At 39.8% G+C, this 17,682-nt stretch overlaps 2 protein-coding genes across 3 annotated transcripts; both read left to right on the top strand.

Annotated features, from left to right (window-relative positions):
- The first annotated feature begins 92 nt into the window (after positions 1-92).
- Positions 93-5,109, top strand: cpb1 (carboxypeptidase B1 (tissue)). Its single transcript, XM_010753400.3, has 11 exons — positions 93-234; positions 925-1,000; positions 1,322-1,446; positions 1,569-1,668; positions 1,749-1,850; positions 1,959-2,063; positions 2,147-2,257; positions 2,377-2,467; positions 2,923-3,125; positions 4,343-4,427; positions 4,741-5,109. The coding sequence occupies exons 1-11, from the start codon at positions 170-172 to the stop codon at positions 4,926-4,928; spliced, it is 1,251 nt and encodes a 416-aa protein (XP_010751702.1). The 5' UTR covers positions 93-169; the 3' UTR covers positions 4,929-5,109.
- A 1,245-nt stretch (positions 5,110-6,354) lies between these two features.
- On the top strand, positions 6,355-17,659 carry gyg1b (glycogenin 1b). Of its 2 annotated transcripts, XM_010753386.3 has the most exons (8): positions 6,355-6,486; positions 8,717-8,852; positions 8,987-9,161; positions 9,259-9,421; positions 14,595-14,721; positions 15,755-15,971; positions 16,471-16,509; positions 16,779-17,659. In XM_010753386.3, exons 1-8 carry the CDS (start codon positions 6,480-6,482, stop codon positions 16,932-16,934), a joined length of 1,020 nt encoding a protein of 339 aa, XP_010751688.2. In that variant the 5' UTR covers positions 6,355-6,479; the 3' UTR covers positions 16,935-17,659. The 2 variants fall into 2 exon arrangements, with proteins under 2 accessions (XP_010751688.2, XP_010751691.2); XM_010753389.3 differs by lacking the exon at positions 16,471-16,509.
- Positions 17,660-17,682: the final 23 nt, after the last annotated feature.

The raw sequence follows: 17,682 nt of genomic DNA on the forward strand, positions 1-17,682 counted from the left end.
CATCACACCGGCTCCTGTTCCTTCACGTAGCACCTAAAAATAACAGGTGCATAAGATGGTTTTGGGAACATGTATGACATGTTGCTGCATCACAGATAGGGATTGGTGGACGGGCGGCAGGTTGGGGTTATAAAGGCTGTCGAGCGCTGACTTCAGCCTCACTGCCAACATGAAGGTCCTCCTGTTTTTCGGATTGGTGGCTGTTGCCCTGGCTGAGGTCACTCGCTTTGAGGGGTAAATCTCTTGACATATATTTCCATTATTATGTGGAACACTACTTTATCAGATACTAAGTTAAGAAAAGATGCAAACACAATGATGTACTGTGACTCATGACCTGTTTGCTGTGTATTATAGGTATTTTAGGGGGGATAGGGATTTCTAGGCAGTAACCAAGTGTGTATAGTAGTGTATAGGTGTGCATTCTGGTTCAGTGTAATTAGCCTGCTATCAATTAAAAATATGTCAAGTTCAATATTTTTGGCTATTGGTAAACCATTTAAAGCAAGAGGTTGTCGTGTTTATGAAACAGGTCTTTTTCTGTGACCTCAGACAAGATGACAAAAAATTCAGCAGTATTGTACATACATGTAATAAAAAACCCTTCAACTATAATAGCTTTAAAAAAACAACAACCCAAAAAACAATTTGACCACTATAAGTATATTTAGCTGCACTTCAGTGTATACAAACTGTTTAGATAAACTAGTTAAAAAGTGGAATTTAACATATATAAATATATATCCTCTTCATCACTCAGCTAGTAAAGCTACATGGCACCATGGCAAACATTAAATAACACACTAAACAATCACACTTCATTATATTTCTGTGAAAAGCCAACACTTGTGCAGTTTGCTTTGTTACGTGAAACACAAAAACTGCAGTTATTGTACTATTGTATTTGTGACCTCTCTCCGTTAGAGAGAAAGTCTTCCGTCTGAAGCCTGTGCTTGATGAGCATGTGACCGCCATTAAGGAGCTGGCTAAGAGCATCGAGGTACATTGCTGCCTTCTCTTTCACACACAAACACACACACACATACCTTTTAATGCTATCCTCACTCACTTCAGTGATTGCTAATGGTAAATAAGGTTAAATTGGGCCTTCTTTTGATATATGCATTGTCATATGCAAACAACATCATCTCGAACACAAACATTACCTGTATTTGCTGGTTGTTTGGCTTCTCACATTCACTTCACACTCATTTCTTTCAGCATATCAGTTTGTCAAATGAGCAGCTGAAATGCTGCATTTAGATTTCATAGCTGAAAAAGCTGAACAGGCTCAAGTGTTTGGCTTTGGCGCCATCTGCAGGTCGATTTCTGGAGCCCCGATAGCGCTGAGCTGTTGACCATCGACATTGATGTGGACATCCATGTGCCCGCCATGTACCTTGATATGGTGTACACCATCCTGCAGCAGAGTGGCATGGAGTATGAGTAAGTCACTCAAGATGCAACATGTATTTTCCACTTAATTAGCACTTCTATAATTAAAACATCTTGAAAACTAGTTTTTGCATTTAGTGTTTTAACATTTTTTTTACTGAATCCCTCTTCAGGATCCTTATTGAGGATCTGCAGGCTGCTATTGAGGGCCAGGCTGACAACAAGCCCACTCCCAGAGCCCACAGCTACACTAAGTACAACAGTTGGGACAAGGTAAGATTCAAAAAATATTATTAGTAACAATGTCTTTCATGTCTGGACTGCATTCTTATTCGTACTCACTTTAATTTCAGATCCAGTCATGGATTGCCTCCATTTCCTCCGCCAACTCAGCTCTGATCAGCAAGCAGGTGATTGGAAACACCTACGAGGGACGCCCCATGACTGTTCTCAAGGTATTTCAAGACTTTTCTACTATATTAATCCCTTGTGTTGAAGAATTTTATGCCAAAAAATACATATCAATAATGCAAATCTTTTGTCATTACTGTTAACAACCACAGCTCGGTAAGAAGTCCGGCTCCACCAAGCCTGCTATCTTCATGGACTGTGGTATCCACGCTAGGGAGTGGATCTCTCCTGCTTTCTGCCAGTGGTTTGTCAAGGAGGTAAGGAAGACACCTTGATGGCCACAACAAGCATTTATACAGAGGCTTCCACCAATTGGAGCATAACATATTTTCTTCGTCAGGCTCTGTCCACCTATGGCAGTGACTCTCAGATGACCAGCCTGCTCAACCAGATGGATGTCTTTGTTCTGCCCGTCTTTAACATCGATGGCTACGACTTTACCCACAAGAGCGTATGTTATAAGTTTATTGTCTAACCTAATATAGACCACGCTGTCTAGTTTATCTTAAAGTGTTTATTGATTTGTTAAATGTCTGACATGTTCTTTCTGGTCCACTTTTGGGACTTTAGAACAGGATGTGGAGGAAAACTCGCTCCAGGAAGTCTGGATCCAGCTGCATTGGAGCCGATCCCAACAGGAACTTCAACGCTGGCTGGTGCAGTAAGTGTAACATACATGATTATATCTTAAAAGGGGCGATTTTATATTGCACTTCCGTAAAGATGGGGAGCTTATGTGGAACAGATTGATGGACCAAAATCTGTGCAGCAGAGGCTGAGACATCTTGACTTTTAGGGCCTAGTTTTAGTGAGTTACAAAAAAAATAAAAACCTTAAACTACATTTCCCATCATGTAACATGGCCATAGGTTACATTATTAGACACTAAATTACCACATCTTTCAAACTCCACACCTCCGATTTGTTACACAATCTTTCTATTATAAGGCTGAAAGAGGTCACCCTGATGACGTCATCAGAGTTATTTTCTGCAACTTTAGAAGACTCCGTCGAGCACCACAGAAGACGTAGTTTTGAGGCCGTATGGTACTCCTCGTGACAAGTAAATTGAACTTCATGTGTACAGTCGGTTCCTCAACGTCTTTTTCTTTGCAGCCCTTGGAGCTTCCAGTAACCCCTGCAGTGACACTTTCTGTGGGTACAGTCCCGAGTCTGAGATTGAGGTCAAGAATGTCGCCGACTTCATCCGCAGGAACAAGTCCATCATCAAGGCCTACATCACCGTCCACTCCTACTCCCAGCTGCTGCTCTTCCCCTACTCCTACACCTATGATCTGGCTGCAGACCACAGTGAGCTGGTAAGTCATCATCAGCCATAAATAAATACACTCTACTCTATATACGTATTGACTACATCACATGCTTTATGGGTCACAATGACTATATAATTATTCATCATGTCAGTGTCACATGCATCGCTGTAGTGCAGCGGCGTTGCTGGAAACATTTAGATTGGGAATGCAATAACAATCTGCCTCTTCAAAATAAAAGTAGTGTCACTGAATTAATAACAATCTGCCTCTTCAAAATAAAAGTAGTGTCACTGAATTATATTCACTAGATGCATAGCCAGTTCAAAGAATAGCATCAAATTAAGACTCTCAGAACGAAAAGATCTGACATAATATGAAAATAATAAGACGCCAATTATAAAATCTCAAAAGGTGTTTCCAAAAGCTTAAGCAAGAATTCAACCCAGTCCCATTATGACTCTTATCTAAAGGCAACAATTAGCTGCTGCAAATCATTTCCCTGCTCATATGCCTCATTCTCATGGCTCTTTTACCTCTCACTGGGGTGTCCGAGGGCTGCACAGTTAACACTCACACCCCTGCTCCAGCTCTCACACTAACTGAGGCAGATCACACGTCTCTGCCTCTCTATTACTCACTTGTAAGTTAAGCTCTCTTCTGACAATTTACAGAACAAAAGAACTCCGGGGATCTGTCATAACTCATCTGTTCTCCCAGAAATATCATTTCCTCCTTGCGCATTTCTCTGGTGGTTTTTCATTTCCTGTTGGAACTCACTGGAGATTTTTTTTTTTTTTTTTTTTTTTTTACTATTTTCTGTAATATCAGTAAAAATGTTTTGTTTGAGACTAGTGCAATCGATGGTGAATGCTGCAAGGCAAAACAACATATTTACTATTCTTACTTCCAGCTGTAGGTCTGTTTAGCATTGTTCTTTTGTTTACTTCAAAGCCAGACTATTTAAGTTTCAGGAGAATTAATAACTCAGTCTTACAAATCAAATCAAAAGCCAAATTCATAGGCACTAAAATGCAACTTTGCAGTCTATTGCACTAAGGTGTTCTGCTGATACAACCTTACTTGGTGTGGTATGACCAGTAGCTGGCCAGTGGCTAGCTTTAGCTCAGATTTATTAATGTGTTCAGTAATATATATAAATATATATGTGCTTTATATTTTATTATATTATATTATATTATATTATATGTTCAAACCCCTTCTGATTGGTCCTTTAGTACATTTATTTCTTCTCTGTCTTGTAGCTGAAGGTTGCCCAGGGAGCCTCTGCTGCTCTGCGTAGTCTGTATGGCACTCGCTACACCAGTGGACCCGGTGCTGCAACCATCTGTAAGTACAGTGGATATTACAGCCGCCTTGTCTCCAGGGGGAAATAGCATATTGAGAGGAAGGTTGAGTCTATTTTCCGTCTATAATAATGTGTATTATGATGTGTTCACAATGCACAAGCCTCTTTTGAGGGATATGTCCTCAGGAGGCAACAAAAAAACAATGATTTGTAGTGAGAGAGAAAGGTATTTCTAGCAAACAAAGGATTGCCTGGCCTTCAAAAGCAATATTTCTGTGAAAGCACACTGAGACTGTCTTAGGTTAATCAGCATAACCCACTCTGAATAATCCCCCTTTCCTCATCTGCCCTCAGACCCCGCTGCTGGAGGCTCTGACGACTGGGCCTACGACCTGGGAGTGAAGTATTCCTACACCTTCGAGTTGCGTGACACTGGTCGTTATGGCTTCCTGCTGCCCGAGTCTCAGATCAAGCCCACATGCGAGGAGACCATGCTGGCCGTCAAGTACATTGCCGCCTACGTGCAGAAGAACCTCTATTAAAGAGCGGAACTGCCAGGACCCCTGCCAACTCAGCTCCTCTGTCCCAGCCCCCAGCCCCTCCAATCTCTCAGCCATCTCCAGCCTGTATCCATGGATACGGGCACCACCCGCCATGTTTCCTCGCTGTGCTTGACAGAATGTCAAGATGAGTGCAAACAATAAAATCAATGATCCATCCCCACATGCAGAATCAATTCTTTATGTGTATATGATAATATAGTGTGTGATGGGCTGAGCCTTTGTCATTTATATGAAAATATACAACAGAACAGTGATGTATGGTGAATAAAATAATGCTCACACTTTACATCCCATCACTAATAGGCCAGAAAACTTCTTGTTCTGGCCAAAAAAAACAACAACACAAACTGTCCAGTATGTTGGCTTGAAACTAGACAATGCTTTTCAAGCAAATAAGCACACAAGAAACAAAAGCAGCCACTAATTTACTGTACGAGACCCCTTTGAACCCCAGTGATCCCTCTTGTTGAGCTGGCAGGGTTCCAACAGTGGAGGTCAGGCGGGTGGGGGTATCAGTCTTTTAAGGATTTTAGTCCAGCAGCACAGTACGTGACAACCGCAGAGCACTCCTTGGCAGCGTCTCCACTCGGCCAAGCATCTGCCCGAGTGGAGAAAATAAAGGAGCCAAAGATCAGCAGGGAATCTAACTGCACTGGCAGACATTTCTGAAGCAGAAGGTGAGAAACATCATCCTCACTGATTGCTCTTGTAAACATTTGTAAACTGAGGGTTTCATATTATCCTTTCCTATGTGTTTAGAATTTTCACAAAAATCACTAGTGCAGTTATTATTATTATTATTATTATTATATTTTGCACTTATACTATATAAACAAATAGGCATGGTTGAGCCCTCTCCATCTAGCTTCAGACCCAAAAGCACCACTTGATCTGAAAAGAGCTTTTTAGAGACCACTAAAAATAATTCACTGTTGTGTAACACAGCCTTGCCCAACAGTTTTGTCTCGTCACTCGCTTCCTATACTGCCTTCTTTACTCCACAAGATGGTGACAAAACACCAGCTGTACAGCAAAGAACACCTTGTTCCTGATCACCCCATTACAGCATCATCGCCATCTCTACATTGTCACCACGGGTGAAGATGACACCTCCTGGGGGATCTACATTTGGCATTTGTTTGAAAGGTCAAGGCTGCGGAAGGATGTTCTGGGAATTATGTACTCGAGACTTTAAGAAGAAGTTTATTTTTTTGTTTTGTTTGTTTTTTTAACCCCCTTGAGAGCAGCTGTAAACACAAAATAAACTTCATAAATATGTGCTTTCTGCATTCACAGTGAATACTTGTGAATCTGTGAACTCCTTGACCTGCTTTAAAAAAAAAAGGGGTGTGTGTGGAGGCTCATGTTGGGAGCAGGTGGGTGTGTGGGAGCCGGTCATGTGACTCAGTGACTGACACACTGGTATAAATCCACCTCTGTATATTTAGTCGGTCCTTTTCTCCACGCAAAGCTGCAGTGAAGTCCAGGCTACACAAGTAGCTTCGACTTTTTTTTTTTCCTCCTTCTGTCATGGCAGGTATGTGACATTTTAACATGTTTACACTCGGCTGCAAAAACAAAGAAAACGCGTTTTCTGCAAAACTTTCTGTTAAAGTCTCGCGTTGTTAAAGTCTATCAGCTGTTTGTCGTTAAAGGTCGCTTGTTTGCTGTTTTGGTTATATAAGAGTAAAAGTACATTGTGTCTCCATTTGTGTCTGAGTTGACTTTGCCGTATCTGAAACATGACCACCACATATGACAGCCAAATGTCATCCTGACTACAAGTTAGTCTCGTTTGGTCCTCTCCACTTGTCATGTGTTTGGTGTCTAAGAACAGTTTTCTGTTTTAATATAAGCTTTATTTTTCTGCTGACATCTTCTAATTAATTAATTAAATATTAGCTGTATTTTTTTTTTTTTAAAGGAGACCCCTTTCAGGTCCCTGAACCTTAGTTTTGCAAACATTGTGCTACTGTATGTCCTTCTCCATAACTCATTTCCCACTTGTGGTGTAATCTTACTGTGTGTGTGTGTGTGTGTGTGTATGTGTGTGTGTGTGTGTGTGTGTGTGTGCGTGCGCTGTGTTTGAGCTAATGAACCCTCATGTGTCAGTTTAATTTACTACCCTCTTCAGTCATTAAGGACAAAAATGTCCACAAATGAATATTTTTACTGCATAAATCTCATAAACCGCTTCAGCCCCTGCTCAAAACTACCAATCATTTTGAAGAGTTTAAATTAGATTAGATTAGATAGATTAGATAATACTTTATTTATCCCACAACGGGCAAATTCACTTGTTTACAGCAGCAAAAAATAGAATCAAGGAGGGAAAACACAAGAGTACATATTTACAAAAAGATTTAAGAATCTGCAGATTTACAAAACAAGTACTTAGGTAGAACATAAACTAAAAAAACAAAAACAAAACAAACAAGAACAAAAAAATAGCAATGGGACATGAACAGGAGACTACAACATGATCAGGTGCAGGTATTGTAAAGTCTCACAGCAGCAGGGATGAACCTCTCCTTCTTACACCGTGGGTGTAAGAATGTTTGTTTACCTGATGTCACTGTTATTATCAATGAAAAGACACAAAACAACTTGATGTTCATAGATGACATCGAGTACACAAACTGACATTTAAAGGGTTAAAATCCTCTTCTATTGAGCTATCAGGAAAAATTACAATTTGAATTTCAAAATTTGTCAAGAGAGACTTTTCTTACAAAAGATTGTGCCATATGCACTAACACAGCCAAAACGATGACCAGATAAAGAGGTAAAATATCCATAGTGACTCATCATGCGTGTCATGTCAGGTTACATGCTTGAATACTACAGCACTGTGTGTACCAATTGCAAAGGGGGTGTGAGAGGAAGGAGGAGTGGTGCTGTACAGCCAGTGAGGCAGACTAACTTTTCCTGGCTGCTCTGTCTGGCTCAAAATTATAAAAAAACTTTATTTTCAGACATGCTGTTCGTAATATCTTTGCCCATTCTTGGTAAGAGAGAACAAAGAGGTTACAATCCAAGTGGGATTTGTGCTGGCCTATATGCTACAGTCACATAACCTCTCCGGTGGCGTTGCTTGACTTCATCTCCGATTTATACGTCTCTCACAGGCTAGTCATTGTTCTGAAACATGACTTGGCAGGTGGCTGACAGTTTTTCCTCCCTGACGTTAGAAGTGGTGGTATAGAGTAGGCACCACACTGCAAATAAAATTCACCTTAATGAGACATTTTAATCTGGTACTGGCTACTAAATATTATTCTTGAAACAAGTGAGACATCCACTGAGGACAGATTTGTTTTTTGGGTGGGTTTTTATACTCAGTTCATACTACCAGAAATAATACCATTACTTTCTGGTGTGAAACGCTGAAGATAACATGCCAAAACATGACTAATGATACTTCATGTGAAGACATTTGCGCAGCAAATATGGTGTAGTTAAATTGTAGTTAATTTTTCCTGTGCCACCGTGTCAAATAATAGTGGCCACTTGTACGACTCAGCATTTATTTCCTTTTGCTTTATCTCAAGTGGAGTTCACTGCTTTGCACTTACTGTGCTATGGGCATTGTTTGACTTTCCTATTGTACTCTCGTTCTGGATTTTGTTGAAATATTTGAAGAATCGTGAGGAGGTAAAGCAAATCCAAAAAAAGATCAGCAAGTCCACCAACTAATCTCTTGCATTAAATCATATGCCGTGCATACATCAAGTGTTCTCTTCGTTAAGTGTTTCTTTTCTCTGCAGATCAGGCTTTTGTTACGTTGGCTACCAATGACAACTATGCTCGGGGAGCCATGGTTTGGGGCAAGTCCCTCCGTAACCACAATACATCCAAGAAGTTGGTGGCACTCATTGGTCCACAAGTGTCAGAGCCTTGCCAGTAAGAAATTTTGCCTCCCACCAGTCGTGCAACATTTCTTCTAAATCACACCTGTTCTTCAACATTCTTTCCCATCCTTGTTTTCCACTTGCATTGTTGATGGTGATTCATTCTATAGTATTGTGAATCTTTAGGTCCGTGCTGAAGAGGATCTTTGACGAGGTGAGGGTGGTGGATGTGCTGGACAGTGGCGATACGGCACACCTGGCCATGATGAAGAGGCCTGACCTGGGCGTCACCTTCACCAAACTCCATTGCTGGACTCTGACGCACTACTCCAAATGTGTTTTCATGGACGCAGACACACTGGTGAGACTAATCGAGCATTTGTCCTTAAGAAACATTCAAGATGTTTACTATGACTACGAACATGTTTGTCTATGTTTGTTTTGTGTCCGCATCCTAGGTGCTTTCAAATATAGACGAGCTGTTTGACAGAGAAGAGTTGTCAGCTGCTCCTGATCCCGGCTGGCCTGACTGCTTCAACTCTGGTGTGTTTGTTTTTTGTCCTTCTATGGAGACCTATGGCAAACTGCTTCAGTATTGTACAGAACACGGCAGCTTTGACGGTAAGTCAAAAAGGACACAAGTTTTATGTTTTTCTAACGTACATTATTGGATTTTTGACTGTTGATTGGACAAAACATGTGAGACGTCATCTGGGCTCTGTGGGTTTAAAATGAACTTTTTCTTTTTTCAAATTAAATACTATAATAGTTTAATCAGCATTAATAATTAGTTACACTTTGACATTCACCACCAAGAGATAGATGAGATATATACATATATACATACATACATACATATACACACACACACACACACACACCAATTAAGAGTGGTATCAATCTTCTCGTCTCACTCTGGACAAGAAGGTGAATGAATTACATTCACCCAAAATATTTCAAATTATTTCTGTTACTCAATAAACCAATGACCCTTATAACCTGTTTCTACATGTTGGTATTAGATGAAATGTAGTCATTTACAACTTTTCCTCAAAATAGACATTTCACATTTCATTGCTAAATGCATCACAAGGATTTAATATGTCTAATGAATTGCCAAACCAGAAATGGTTAACCACCGCTGAGTTCTGATGTCAGCGATCTTTTTTCAGTCATGCTCAAACATTTAGGCACTGACCAGCTTTGAGTAACACTGAGTTCTTGGTAACATGATGTTAAACCGAGCTTGTTTATCTTTTTGCTCTAAAGTAAGGCCTTTATCGAGCCCTGTGCCCGGACACAAGGCCCTCCTGTCACAGACGGTCTAGCTCTGCTGAGTTATTCTCAGGGGCTCGCTGGGGTGGGGTGGAGGTTAAATTTGAGAGGCCCTGTTTTGCACAGAGCACTGGTTGACATTCAACAACTCTTCTGCATGAGGCATACTGTAACTGAATTGTGGTCGTCGTTTTGGCCCCGTATCAGGTGCAGTGAACAGCTTGAATCAGTGGCTGAAAAGATCATTGGGCCATACTTGCATGGTGCTGTGGTTCTCATATACTGCAGGTTTACCACCTTTAGCTTCCAGAGAAGATTACATAAATCAGCTTCCTAACATTGCCATTTTAATAAAGGTATTTTCATCATGACAGAACATTGATTCATAGTAAAATATTCTAAACACTTGGACATGCTAAAGTATACAATTACGTCACCTCAGTCGAGTCGCTAGCTTTGAACTTTTATACAATGCTGTGTTGAGGAGCTTTCACCTAGACCTGAGAAAACAAAAACAAAACCTGAGACCTGCTATCTCATAAATAATTATGACATACTGATATATTGTATATTAAAGGTCCAATGTGTAGCATATGAGGAACCATTTGCCATAAATATAATATTCAGAAGTATGTTTCATTAGTGTATGATCACCTCATCTCAGTGTCCTGCTTCTGTAAACCTTTACTTTAACTACAGGGACATGTAAAAGTTCTGGGTAATTTTGTGAAATGTATCTGTAATCTTGTCATGTCAGATTGTTGAGACAGATCTAGGCTTTATCATATAAAGATATGTACTGAAAGAGACTTGATAGTTGACATCACTGCTCCCTGCTGGTCAAACTATGTAACTGCAACACAAAATTCCATTTAAAATTAAAAAGGCAATACAAAATATCATAATGACATCTTAACTCAAGGTTCACTTACTAGCCTTTTTCTTTTTTTTTTTTTTTTTTTTTTTTTTTTTTTTTTTTTTTTTTTTTCAACCACCTATCACAGTCTTAATCACATGACCAAAGTTTCATACTTGGTTACATAATGATAACACCATGACAACTGGGATAATTGCATTCTTCTTCAAGACTGACCACTGTTAAAAAGCCCTGCAAATAACCAGAAACTGACCTTTTTTTTAAAATTGAAATTATTTTGTCAACGTACCACTTCCAAAGGTGATCTCACCTGCCTATATACTGTTGTAATCAAACTCCTCAGGGTGCTGTGACCTCAAAAATGTAACCAAACAAAGGAAACCATTGTGAAATGCGACTCATAGTAGGGCTTGGATGAGCCGGGGCTTGTCCTTGTTAGCAGCAGTGGACCTTTTTTTTTTAACATTAAATGACAAGCTGTTTTCTCTTGTGATACTGTGAAAGAGATTCCATCAGGGAGAGTCCATTGGCAAAACCAATTAGTTTGCTTAATAGTGGCCAATTCTTTCAAGTGCCGACCAATTGTGTTTGCTGGCAAGGATGTTTCCATCACAACCGCAGACAAAAGACATAATATTTCCGGGAAGACTGTCAATGAAAACCTATATAACTTTCAGTGTTGAAACAAGACAAATGTAGATATATTTACATCCAATATTTCAACATGATGCCAGTACTTGTATGCATGATGGCATGCTAATGAATAAAGCTGTCTTATTTATAGCCATGGACAGTCCTTTCATGTGCACCAAGGCATGAGTTGGAATTGCTTTGACCTTTTAGCATTTCACTTCCCCTCCACTGTAAGGAATACGTGATGTACACGTGCAGCTCTCGGCAGCTCACGGATAATATTGAAAAATAGCTGAGCAAAGACAGCAGGAAAATAATTTCTGTGGTCGAACCCCGAGGCTCTATCGCTTCATCTGTAGCTCCAGTGTTGTCTGCTGCCAACCCAAAACTGGCAGAGTTACATGCACATTCTTGCTGAGCTCTGCTCATCCTTTCAAAATGAAGATCCTCGGCCCCATATTAAGTTTGAAATCCCCAGTGGAGGCTGTGGTTTCGGTCAAACAGCAGTTCTGTGTGTTATTTTAAACTGCAGCAGTCTGCGGTTTCACAGACTGTACAGTCCTGTGCTTTTTAGGAGTTATATGTGAAAGTTCTATTAAAGGCCATCATCTCACCTTGTGCCAGCGTCAGTCCAGTGACTTACTGTATGGCTACAGGGTGAATCAATTCAGCATGAATAGTTAATGAGCGTGTGGCATGTTTTTGCATGGTTTCAGTGTTCTGGTTGGTCAGTTACAGATTTGATTATGTAACAAAGGAGACAGGGGGAAAAAAAAGTTTTAATAAAGCCTTGATTCAGATCCGGTTCTATACTTGAAGTGTAACTGACCTACTTAACATCAGATGCATCCCAAACTGTTCTCTGTGCTCTCTGTGTTTACGTAAGCCACCGTGACAATGCCCCAGTTCTAAATTAGCCAAATTGAGTGAGGCCGACTGGCTGTCCAGTCTAGAAAACCTGAGGAAACCCAAACTTTAAAACAAGTTAACCTAGTAGACACCCACAGAACTAATATTTAAAGTTTAGTAGTCATGAACAGGACTGGAGAGCTCAATACAAGTACAGACACAATGCATTATCTATGCCTGCCTTTTAAATCAAAAAGGGAGAGTGATCATCGATTAGCTTGCCAACCCCTTGCAATGACCTTAAAAGTCCATAATTCATAGTTCATCCGTTCTGCAGAATCAGATTATCCTCCAACTCTATCTCTACCCAGTGGACCAACCATCAAACCACCCAGCTTGCAGGGAGAAACACTAAGCCTGTCTATTAGATGCATTACACTTGGATTTTCTGCTTTTTGTTATCTCACTTGCACTCTGTTAACCCAGCTCCTAGTCAAACCGTTACTGTACACTGAAATTTTGCATCCCATCAAAAGACAATTTCTCAATCAGAACTATGCTTCTTGTTCAGGGTGCAGCCACACACAGGTGTTTTCACATTAGGCTTATTTCTGCTCACACTGTGTGGGTGTGAACAGGCTGTGCCTGATTGATCAATCACCCTGACTCATTTACTTGTAATGCACCTTGGGGTCGGAGCACGATATGAAATGATAAATTGAAATGGAAAAAATGAATTGCACTGACAAACCCAGAGAATTATGACCTGACTCAGCAGTTCCACTCAGCTCTACAGAACATTTTAACATCTTTCAGTTCACTGATTTATTCCGTGGTCCGCAACTTAACTGTTTCCATTAAGTGCCACAGCTTTAATCAGTGTTTACAAAGCATAGCAAGCTGATGTTTCCGGCAAAAGGAGCTCCGATAAGGTGGTGCGCCCTCACAACGGAGCAATCAGACCAGCATTGCCATCTGTTAACAGGCAGCCTTTTTCAAAGGCTTCTGGTGTTGCCGAGCAGATTTTGACTTTGAACTGAGCGTTGGAGGTCAGTTAGCAAATAACAGGCAATCAATCTTTGTCAAATATAAGATGAATAAATCCTCACTGCTGTTGTGGATTACCCAAAAGAACCCAGCCTTCCTATATATATGCATACGTACATACATGATCTTTGATATTTTGCCATCGGTGGAGAGTAGGGTGTCAAAAGTAATGCGCATGTGACAGACCTGTTCTGTACATCACGTCTCTGCTACCACTATAAATCGACACTGTGCACATGCATGGCTGCAAGGCTGTCCTAGCAAATCAGATCATCTTATTTCAAATTACCACACACCTCTGTGCTCTGAATGTGTGGGAACATTACTCAAACTGATCCCAGCAGACTGCTGACTAATGAAGATGAGTGGTAGAGACAGATTAATCTAGCTTTCACAGGTTACTCTGCTTTTCCTCTTTCCACAAAAGCCACTCAGTCATACGCTAAACCTGTCAAAGCATGTTGTCAGTTACGCCACCATACTAGAGTTTCTAATAACACGTCTACACTACTATTAAAAATAAATTGGACAAGCTCCCCCACCCTCTTTTTTGACCCTGTATTGACACCTTCAGTTCAGTTCATCCCCTGTAAACACATTTTTAAATGTATGAATTAAAAACACAGATCTTGTAGTATTGCTCACTGGAATTCTACAGAGGTACAAGCTTAACATATGTTTTATAAATATTAATCTAGGCAGTTAAGAAATAAAGTAAAAGTCAAATTTTTATATTATGTAACTCTTCACAGTCCTCTGTACTTCAGTTTTCAGTTAGTACAGAATGCAGTAGTAAGGATGTTAGAGGGTGTCAGTCCCACATCACCCCAGTCCTTCGTTGGTAGAACACAGAATTGATTTCAAAATTTTATGAATCACGTATAATGTGCCTTGCGTGGTCTGGCCCTATCCCTGCACATATGTCAGTGGTGACTCAAAACTTTGAAATAGCATTACTCATTTAATCGGATCTGCTGAAAACTCATTTCTGTAGGTTCATTTTCTTATAAAACACTCTCTGTTGTCTCTGTTTATCATTGTAACTAATCTTCTCTACATTATGATGTTAATATAATGTTTAATATAGATTTTCTTTTCCCCTCTCTCCTGCAGGTGGAGACCAGGGTGTTTTGAATGGCTTCTTCAACAATTGGGCAACAGCTGACATTTCAAAACACCTCCCCTTCATCTACAACCTCAGCAGCATAGCCATCTACACCTACCTTCCAGCATTCAAGCAGTAAGTGTCCGTCTACACAGGAGGTTGTGTTTCTGGAAAATATTCACACTGAAGTTACTTAATTTTTGTTTTATTTTGGTGTGTTTCTTCGGTTTAAGCTACTACACTAAAGACTTCCACAGGACGGTCGTATTATACTACAGCAGTGAGTCTGTCAATGTGACGGAAATCTTGCGTAACGGACGCAAGGCCAAGGTGTAAGCAGATCCTCGATCACATGAACGTGTAGTCACATCGTGACATGACATCAGGTTACGAGCGAGATGAGAAGATTCCAGCGGCTTTGCCGGAGCATCCCCCAGTGCTGGGTTGGATATCCACCACTGAGCTCCCAACAGCTGAAACCAAATCCTAAAATAGAGTGGTTTATTTAAAGACCTTTTATGTTCGCCTCTAGGACCGGTCATTGTGCATTCAGTCTTAAGCCCCCACCCTCCCCCACATCCCTCCCATATTCACTACCTCATCAACAAGCTCTTAGGTTTGCTATTTCCTGGCAGCCAAATTAGGATGACAGGAGTGATAAACATGTATTTGCTTGTTTGTAGCTGTCAGCAATAGCAGGCTTTCAGATATCTGGCACACAAAACAAAACAACCTGCCCTCCAGGGTCAGATTAATATTTATCTGGTTTGTAATAGTCACTTTTTAAGAAAAGGTAGTCTAATACGAGCAAGATAATACCATGACAAGTGCAACCTTGAACCTTATTTTAAAATGACTGTGAATCTTTGTTCCACATTTATATGAACATATAGATATCAGGGTTTCACTAAGAAGTAAGGCATTGTTTTGGATTGAGTGTATCAGTGCTAACAGAGTCCCTAGGCAATTCATTAAAGCTGTAGTAATTCAGCTACTGTTACAGTAGCTTAGCATTCATTTAGCTCAATACTAAACAATAGTTTACCATTAAGCATTAGCTCCTAGTTGTAGCCACAGTGGATGTATTGTTTACAAGAATCGCATGTAGTTTAAAGTAAACTAATAACTAAAGCTAACTATGAAAAAATGTTCTAATTACTCATTACAGATATGGTGGCAATGCTAAGGTGGTCCACTTCCTAGGAAAGACCAAGCCATGGAGCTACGCATTTGACCCCAAAACCAAACAGATTGCAGGGAGCGTGCAGGAGGCCGCCACACACTCTACCTTCCTCCTGGACTGGTGGACCCTGTACTCCAGTGCTGTGGTGCCCATGCTGCAGGAACAATACGGAGACCAACCTTTCCACTCCGGATGTGTGGAGGTGAATGGGCACATTTGTTTTATTGGACCTGCAGTTCAGTTTTTGTTTGTTGATTTGCCTTTTTTTTTTTTTTTTTTTTTTTTTTTTTTTTTTTTTTTTTTTTTTTTTTTTTTTTTTTTTACTATATCACTTTATGGCTTTACATTCATCTGTCTATCTTGAATAGAAATACTTACTAAGAGTCATTTCAGAGCTGTAGCTTGAAATTCACATTCATGGTGTATTCAAGTGTACAAGCCAAACAGCTTCTCTAGCATTTCCAAATGTGACATAACCAATTTTTTTATAGCTTCCAACTTTGTGGACACTGACCAAGGTTCCAGCTCTATATCAAATTTTTTCATTTTATTGATGGTGGTGCTTGTATTGTTAATACAGAAAAATGCTATGTGTTTGAAAATATGTATTTCACCTTTTTAATTTATTTTACTTTTTATTTTATTTTGCTTCGGTTCTGGATGATATACCTCTTTTCTCCCTTCCTATTCATCTCATAAAGTTCCAGTACAGTGACATGGTCACTTTTCAGAGCGCACAGGTATGGTGCTGTATTGGTGTTGCTTCCTTTCAGCAGTAGTTTGTCGGCCCCTGGTTTGATGCTATAACTGATCTACCTCTAAAATCAGAGCTGGTTTAATGCTAATAGTGCTCTACCTCTAAAATCAGAGCTTTCGTGTGTGTGTTTGCCTGTTGCCATTAATATGGAAATGGCGAGTTGCTGTCACAAAACAATCAGCGTCTGTGTCTCTTGTCATTGATTCATATTCAGCTTTTTCACTATTGTGTATTGTTTTTATTTTTGCTTAGGGTGAGGGTCCCTCTGCACTTGTACATGCACAAGCACTCGAGTCCCAGCTGTCCTCTGAAGAACGGAAGCAGAAATGGGAGCAAGGTCAGGCAGACTACATGGGAATGGACTCATTTGACAATATCAAGAAAAAGCTTGACACGTTTCTCAAATAAAGAAGCAATGAAGTGGGATATCAAAATAGCACGTGCAGTTTTTCACTACGTCTCAAGAAAATACTGTAAAACAGGTTGCCTTTTTTCCCCTTCCTACCTGTTTCTCAACTAAAAATGAGTTGAGTCTCTCCTTACACCAGCACTGCCCCCTCATACTCCAAAGACAACGCCGTTTTTAAATGAGAAATAAAAAGTTAAATATTATGAACGGCTTTTAATTGTCTATGCAAGATCGTCATTGTTCAGTTTACTCTGCCGCAGGTATCTCTTCTGTTACACTGTGAAGGAAAATCAGAAAATATTTATAACAAAAATTCACTTTTTTTTTTAAGGTACTTGGATTAGATTTTTTTTCTCTTTGTGCTGAAAAGATGGTAAAAAGAGTTGAAATTGTCTAAGATAAGCGGTCACTTACATTTTTCATTTTCTTTTGTTTTTTACTATACAGTCATCAAGCAATAATATTTTCTTTTCTCAAAAGTTGATTTTTTTTGTTTGAATTGAAGCTCTATTTAACATACACATAAAACATGTTTACAGCACTCGTAAAGGCCATAGTATGGTCATTTAGACATACACATAGATACTTTAGTGTCTCGCTTTCTCTATTGCCATCATCGTATCTGTACTTTTCTGTAGATTTGATTTATAACTTTCTTGTGTTTACTTGACCAGGATGTTTGCTGTACTTCATCAAGAAATATTAAAAACCTCATTTAAAGTTTTGGATTTGCTCAGGTGTTTTTTT

This window comes from Larimichthys crocea, chromosome XXIII (genome assembly GCF_000972845.2).
Source record: "Larimichthys crocea isolate SSNF chromosome XXIII, L_crocea_2.0, whole genome shotgun sequence".
Taxonomy (NCBI): Eukaryota; Metazoa; Chordata; class Actinopteri; family Sciaenidae; genus Larimichthys; species Larimichthys crocea.

Bases quoted from the DNA above. Each gene is read 5' to 3' on its own strand.
- cpb1 (XM_010753400.3), top strand. From the start codon at position 170: ATGAAGGTCCTCCTGTTTTTCGGATTGGTGGCTGTTGCCCTGGCTGAG. The intron at 1,447-1,568 runs GTAAGTCACTCA...ATCCCTCTTCAG, and splicing joins CAGAGTGGCATGGAGTATGA to GATCCTTATTGAGGATCTGC. The intron at 3,126-4,342 runs GTAAGTCATCAT...TCTGTCTTGTAG, and splicing joins CTGCAGACCACAGTGAGCTG to CTGAAGGTTGCCCAGGGAGC.
- gyg1b (XM_010753386.3), top strand. The intron at 14,722-15,754 runs GTAAGTGTCCGT...TACTCATTACAG, and splicing joins TACCTTCCAGCATTCAAGCA to ATATGGTGGCAATGCTAAGG. The intron at 16,510-16,778 runs GTATGGTGCTGT...ATTTTTGCTTAG, and splicing joins TCACTTTTCAGAGCGCACAG to GGTGAGGGTCCCTCTGCACT.